General features: G+C 37.6%; 2 protein-coding genes across 2 annotated transcripts; one reads left to right on the forward strand and one right to left on the reverse strand.

Moving 5' to 3' along the window:
- The first annotated feature begins 249 nt into the window (after positions 1-249).
- Positions 250-1,724, forward strand: LOC126786075 (uncharacterized). Its single transcript, XM_050511782.1, has 3 exons — positions 250-715; positions 1,057-1,242; positions 1,332-1,724. Exons 1-3 carry the CDS (start codon positions 452-454, stop codon positions 1,488-1,490), a joined length of 609 nt encoding a protein of 202 aa, XP_050367739.1. The 5' UTR covers positions 250-451; the 3' UTR covers positions 1,491-1,724.
- Positions 1,725-1,885: 161 nt separating this feature from the next.
- LOC126787205 (transcription factor E2FB) lies at positions 1,886-6,588 on the reverse strand. The gene is made up of 14 exons (XM_050513123.1): positions 6,433-6,588; positions 5,385-5,574; positions 5,196-5,255; positions 5,019-5,104; positions 4,856-4,944; positions 4,672-4,726; positions 3,956-4,008; positions 3,817-3,867; positions 3,634-3,682; positions 3,463-3,528; positions 3,296-3,372; positions 2,937-3,162; positions 2,484-2,553; positions 1,886-2,389 (listed from the first exon to the last, which is right to left on the reverse strand). The coding sequence occupies exons 1-14, from the start codon at positions 6,586-6,588 to the stop codon at positions 2,265-2,267; spliced, it is 1,353 nt and encodes a 450-aa protein (XP_050369080.1). The 3' UTR covers positions 1,886-2,264.
- Between the last annotated feature and the right edge of the window lie 301 nt (positions 6,589-6,889).

A 6,889-nucleotide genomic window follows, 5' to 3' on the forward strand; every position in this document is an offset into this window, starting at 1 on the left:
CCCGTGGGGGAGTGTTAAATTTTACAAAAATTTTGGCACTTATGATTGGAGATGCTCTCAATTGAGAAATTTAGCAATTCTCAAGCTTAAATTCTGCTGGAGCTCTAATTTACCTAAGATTTTAACAAAATGTTAAAAAGAAGATTCAAATTAGCAATAAATGAAAAGTCTAAGGTACAAATTTTGTGTTGGTCTTTCAAGTTTCAATAGTTGATGCCCCACTAAGAAAATGAGGGCACAAGCGAAATTGAAGGGATAGAAAGAGCTACTTGTCTTGTGTCATAGCCTCATGTAGATCAAGAGAAACCTCTTGCTCCTTGCGTGGTTCAAAGGGATTGATTAAACTTTCTTCTTTCCCAGTTCTGAGGCTTTGCTTCGTCTTCCCTCCTCAAACAGAACACTCGATGAGTAATATGTTTGATTAGATAGACACTTTTGGTAGGTAAACAATATGGCAACGTCTCTGCTACTCCTTTCTTCTCCTTGTCTTTCCTCTGTTTCTTTCTTGAAGAACAATGGGGAACCAAGAAGCTGCTGTTGCGCCTCTATTCAACAATCCAAGCGGGATTCTCACTTGAAAGGTTTCAGGGTCAGAGCAATCAAAGAGAAAACTGAGAAAATCGAAAACCCTTCATCTTCTTCATCTTCTTCATCTTCCAAAGCTTCAGCTGAGGAAATCACCAAGAAGTACGGTCTTGAAGCTGGTCTCTGGAAGGTACCCTTTTCTCTGTATCTCCCTTTTCATCATCTCTTGGGTTTCCCCAATTTGTAATTTGTTATAGTAATCATGTAGGATTACAATTTCATACAAACCTCAACTAAAAAGCAGCAGTGCAGATCGTTTTGTTGCTTAGTGAATGAATGAATGTGTCTCAGAAGTTGAAGCTAACTACCTGTGTGCTTCTTTTACTGCCTATTCTTTCAGCAAATAATCATTATTTATAGTTTGTATTGCTAAGCTATTTTAAGAAATCCTGCAATCTAGGACTGGAACATGTCCAAGTGCCATCATCTTTTTAAAGTTCTAACCAAGAATGTTATGGAAATTAAATGCAGATATTCAGCTCAAAAGAGGAAACAGAAGGTGAAGCTAAGAAGTCAAAGGGTGATGAAGCCAAGGAATTGCTAGCAAAATATGGAGGAGCATACCTGGCCACCTCCATTACCCTATCCATTATATCGATCTCTTTATGTTATGTGCTAATCAGTGTCGGCGTCGATGTCCAAGCTTTACTGCAGAAGGTACAAGCAATTATCAGATCAACTCTCTGCACATTGAACTTGTTTTATGGTATCGACTAACGGTTTCTTTCCATTTTACTGCGCCTCAGGTTGGAATCTCAAGTAATGAGGCTGGAGAGAAAGTTGGAACTTTTGCTTTGGCATATGCTGCACACAAAGCAGCATCTCCGATTAGGTTTCCTCCAACGGTGGCTCTCACTCCAGTAGTCGCTGGTTGGATCGGAAAGATAGTCGGAAAAGAGAAGTAAACTTATTTGGTTACTTATTCCATGAATCGAATTTTGTAATGTAATATCTACATGTAAAACTTGCCTTCTCACGTGTAGCAATCAAGGGTAAACTCTTCTAAGTACTGCAACTTTATCTGGTGTAGCAAATGTCTAAATTGCAGAATTTGGCGATGTATGTTGATAGAGCGAAACTAGAATGATAGTGCTATTATTTATGCATAAAAGATCACATATGTACATACAGATGACAATTTCTATGATCATGTCATAGAACTGTTGGAAATGATGTTGCAATCATAGTACAGAGACTTGTGACCCAAAAACTTGCGAGTTGTGACTAAGGCTATAATAACTAAGCCTTTAAAAGGCAACTATCATGAAGTTAATGGTACAAAGTAATGGAACACCTAATGGAGCAAGAAGAAGAATCCCTTTTTCATTTCTGGATCCTCACGCCACTGAAACTTCTCTATAAAATGATATCCAGACTTGAGCATTTGCCTACTTATGATACAACATACTAATATACAGGGGTGGAAGAACATAAGCCGTACCACTAAATCACATTTATCGAGTATGATTTATAAAAATTACTGTACAACCATCTAGCCACCTGCATCTACTTTCCTACTACTGCACATGGATCTTCAGGTAACATTCCATCATCGCTCTCAGAACCTTTCATCCAACCTTGAGAATGAGATTATTGTACATCACAGGTTCTTTGGAAACAATTCGGCCTATCTTCAATTAGATCCCATTATAAATTATTTCATTTCTAGATTGGTACTCCTAGTGGGGATGGGTGGGCGCTGCTACTTCTGTAGCACTCGATGACAGAGTTTGGGCTCGTGGTGTGACATTACCCATGGTATATTCTTCATTAAGTGCACCAAACTCATTCCATTCAACTCCAGCTAGTTATTAGTTAAGAAACACAATTCTAAGTGAAATATAACTTTGCATAATTAATTATGCAAGCAATAAAGACACCTATTTAGAGAAGGATACTTTCTGTTCTCCATATATCTGTGATGCTAACAGTAGCATCATCTGATAAAAGCCAGTAATCTGCATCACTCTGGAAAGGTAACAACGATGTTAACAGTGTTCACCAAAATTATTCATCTTTTCTGTAAAAATGAAATACTCAACATGTTGCAAAGCTTTTCTAAGAAGATTCTTTGTACCAATTTAAAACTACAACTCTAGGAATTATTTCACCTTTTAGTACTGGATTTGCAAAAGGTTTAAACAAATACGAAGCTTATAATATAATTTGTCCAACCGTTATAGATGATTTAGGAATTAGGAATTAGGAATTAGGATATAAAGCAAAATATGTTATTCTGCTCAGATAATTTTTACCAGATGGACTGAACAACTAAGAAGAAAAAAAAACGCTAAGAAGTTTGCATCTTTTTGGATAGGTAAAGGTAAAAGCAATTTAGCTGCAGAACTTACATTAACATCTGAAGGAACAATCTTCATGATCCCACTCATGAAGTCCTGGGAAGCAGCAGTGGGATCGGCACAAACTCTATGATCTTCTTGTTCCTGTACTTCAACTTCTTTACCCCTCTCCTCGGTGACCATTGTTGGAGCTGAGATTTCATTTAACCCTGAAGTTGAGGGGATATTTTTAAGCTCTTCAGCAGCACTAATCTCCTCGAACTTCTCCTCAAATTGACTAGAATAGTAAGGAAAGAGAGAAGAATTATATAATTGTCAAAGTTTCAATTATGCCAGCATGAAAAAATAAACACATTAACTTATGTACTCAGCATAAAGAAAATGTAACATCAATGAAATGTCAACAGTACCTGACAAGGTAAACATCTATTGGACCCATCATGCTTCGCAGGACCATCCTGTATCTCCTTTGGGGATAGTCAACAGCCTAATACATGGAAAAAAAAAAGGTTCACTTCAAGAGATCAATTGAAAAGATAAGAGCAAAACTTTAATACTATCTTATATCCTGAACTACCTCATCAGGATCTGGGACTTCAAGAGTAGTGCCATGGGGAGCTTTAATTGCTATTAAGGTTTCATTCTGAGAAACAAAGAATCATCCATTCAGTTCAACAGATAAACGTAATTGCTTTATTAGAAATACAGAAAGGAGTATCCATGACAATAGCAGACACAAAACATTTACCTGAAAGCAAGGTAACGCTTTGATGTCTTCTTCAGTGACAAAAAGCCACCTACCAAACAAACATGTAACCAGAGGTAAGAGTTACCCACATTCATACGTGAAGCCAAATATAGGCTATGATGACAACTAACAATTGATGATTTGGTTAGAAAGTAAATGATTATTATAAGTATAGATCTTCACTTTTTATTGCTTTCCTCTTCACTGAGATCGCTCAATTTTTCCTGCATTTCTCTGAACAAAGAATAACGCAGAGTTACCAAAACCATAAAACATAAAAAGTGAGGAAATCAGAGCATTAGCCAAGAAACAGCAAGATAACCTTATTTGCTCATCCAATCTGCCCTCCTCAGTAGATAAATTGTCAACTTGTGTCTGCAATATAATATATTGTGAATCACATGCAATCAACAGTTCGACATACTTTATGAGGGATCCATCATATATGAAATTAACATCCACCATCACACTAATGTAGCAGGTAATATACACTTTATCATACTGGTAAGAGTACAAAATCTGCCAGTGAACTAATCATTGATTGCAAATACTTAAACAAAAGTGGAACTGGACAATACATGTTCACAGAAATCAAGCAAGCTCAATTAACAACAGCTATGTCAAATTATTAAAAGAAGAACCTCATCTTGCTTTTCCATGCAAATGTTTATATTCAAACACATAAGAACAAATAGAATCTGGACAAAACATGCGGACTGAACTGTGGGTAAGTGATGTTACAAAACATGTGGACAAGTGAGGTGGCTTACTAGTAACTTATGACATCACGCTGCATATCAACTCATCTAGCATGCAAATTAATTTGCATAGTAAAACAAACCAGCGAGCTAAAAAGGTAGTAATTATTCACACTTACCTGCTTCACTTAAATTGGCCAACATATATGTTAACACTTCCAAAATGACAGGAAATGAAAACAGGAACAATAAGGAAAAACAAAAACAAAGCATGTAAACTTGCAAGCAAACAATTTGAGAATACACATGCATCCAGAAACAGTTTATCTTAATTTCATACCTTCAAACCATCATAGTTTTCACCTCCTTCTCCAGTCCTCGTGGCCTCAAGTCCCCTAGTTAATCAATCACTCACTTCTCAGTTACTTTCAATGTACAGAGGACATTGGATTTTCAAAGATTAATATAAACTGGAGTCAGAAACTGTAGAACTCAAAGAAACAAATCCGACTAATGTTCCTTACTTCCACTGAATTCTGTTTTTCAGCTTCTTTTCTATGAGGCCAATACCTTCGAGAACATTTGTTATATCATATATCCGTCTCTTTTGTACCTATAACCAAAAGATTTTAATTTTTAACAAAACCTTGAGACAGGATATATTCAAGCAGAAAGGAATATAATCACCTCTAAAGTATCAGCAGCTTTATTAAGATCCAGAATACCATCTTCAGCATGTTTGATCAGATTGATAAACTTCTTCGTTAAAAGACCTAGATGAGATGTACAGGACATCTTTTTAACACTTGCGCATGCACATTTACTATTCTCAAAAAGAATAAAGAAAAAAGAAGGCATCGTTACCTAATGAGCTGTCAAAACGACAAGTACCGGCAGGAGTCTGATTACCACCAGAAGGAGAGCCTGTCAATTGTACAGATTATATGCTCGTGTCATTGAATGCAAGTATAAAGGCAACTGAACTTTGCTAAATAGATAACAACGTTAGAAGTATGAGAGCTCACTTATCACATTTAGCCATATAACACTCACCAACGTTGGAAGCAGGAGTCTGCGGTCCAGATTTATTGAGGTTTGAAAGCCTGGATGCTTTGTTTGCCTTTCCCGCCTTGACTGGAGCAGGAGTTTGTAGTGGGCTATTAACCGCTTCATTGTGCTCAGGAGCGGCAGTCCTATCAGTAGGCTCATCATGACCTGCCGCCACATCAATCTTCCGCTTTAACTGTGAATACACCATCCAGTATTTGAGAAACACGATACAGCACAAACAAACAGATTCTATCAAGCTACAACTTTTTAAGTGTCAAAATCAAGGTTGACTTCACATAATACAGGTAAATTAGCTGAAAAACTCATCTACAAAACAAGCAGCCCATGTTTCAAGGAGAGAATGCCTTAGAGAAACTGAAACTTCTCAACCTTCTTCACCGACGTTGGTCATCAAATTATACTTTAACAAACACGCGTTAAGCCACACCAGAAAAGTACAAATATTCTAAACAAACACAAGTTACACAACTAAGGGAATTTAGCTGTTATTTTGTAAAACCCTAAACCATAGTTCACTGCATCTACGATGCTTAACTTCCAAAATCAATCAGAAGCAAACCTGAAAATTGTAACCCTAACTAGATTCTACACAGTAAATTACAACAAACTGTAATCCTACTACAAACAAACCCTCACACAAGTGGTCTACTGTTTCGTAACAAAATTCTACAACGTTAGATTCTACATTACTATATCTCTCATAGTACTATAACCGCATAACATTCATCAGTTCACACGGCATAACGAAAACCTAATGTTTCCTTTTCTCATCCACTTAGGGTTAACACATCTACCATGATCTAATATAAACCTCCCAACAGTCTAATCAAATTCCATCATCATATAAACATCGAAGCCCGAAAATCACAGTCAAACAAATTCAACATCGCCTAAATTCGCAATCCTTAACTCAACGAAAAAAAAAACAAGTCAAACACACAGCCCAAGCTAATTCGAAACAACAATTAAACTAATCACAGCTTAAACCACTAATGTTAAGCAGATCTAAAAACCGGGAGAGAAGACTAACTGGAGGCCTGACGGTGATGCCCTCGGGGTGATCAGGCGGCGAGCGGCGGTCGGGAGAAGCGAAGGTGTGGTAATCGAGTGAAGCAGAAAAGGGGGGCTTGACGGAGGGGGGGAAGGGGAGCTGGTGGGGCGGGTTGGGGGCGCGGTAACCCGACATGGACCCGAACCGGAAGGAGAGGAAGGGATCGGGAAAATTGGAGGGAATCGGAGGAAAATGAAAAGAAGCGGGAGGGGGGATGAGGAGATCTGGCGGTGAGGGAAAAAAACAAACAATAAAATAAAAAAGCGGGAGAGAGAAGAGAGAAGAGAGAAAGAGAGAGAGAGAGAGACGAGGGAAACTGGTTCGGATATTGATATGGAGGGAAGTCCATACCCTTTACTCTTTTCTTTTTTATACCTTTTTTACCCTTTTACTATCTAGTTTTGTACAAGCTTAGTTGGTTCATATTTGCATTTTC

The sequence above is a fragment of the Argentina anserina genome, chromosome 3, assembly GCF_933775445.1.
Source record: "Argentina anserina chromosome 3, drPotAnse1.1, whole genome shotgun sequence".
In the NCBI taxonomy this organism is placed as follows: domain Eukaryota; kingdom Viridiplantae; phylum Streptophyta; class Magnoliopsida; order Rosales; family Rosaceae; genus Argentina; species Argentina anserina.

Bases quoted from the DNA above. Each gene is read 5' to 3' on its own strand.
- LOC126786075 (XM_050511782.1), top strand. From the start codon at position 452: ATGGCAACGTCTCTGCTACTCCTTTCTTCTCCTTGTCTTTCCTCTGTT. The intron at 716-1,056 runs GTACCCTTTTCT...AATTAAATGCAG, and splicing joins TTGAAGCTGGTCTCTGGAAG to ATATTCAGCTCAAAAGAGGA. The intron at 1,243-1,331 runs GTACAAGCAATT...ACTGCGCCTCAG, and splicing joins TCCAAGCTTTACTGCAGAAG to GTTGGAATCTCAAGTAATGA.
- LOC126787205 (XM_050513123.1), bottom strand. From the start codon at position 6,588: ATGTCGGGTTACCGCGCCCCCAACCCGCCCCACCAGCTCCCCTTCCCC. The intron at 3,683-3,816 runs GTGAAGATCTAT...TTTGTTTGGTAG, and splicing joins GAAGAGGAAAGCAATAAAAA to GTGGCTTTTTGTCACTGAAG. The intron at 3,529-3,633 runs GTAAATGTTTTG...TTTGTTTCTCAG, and splicing joins AAGCGTTACCTTGCTTTCAG to AATGAAACCTTAATAGCAAT.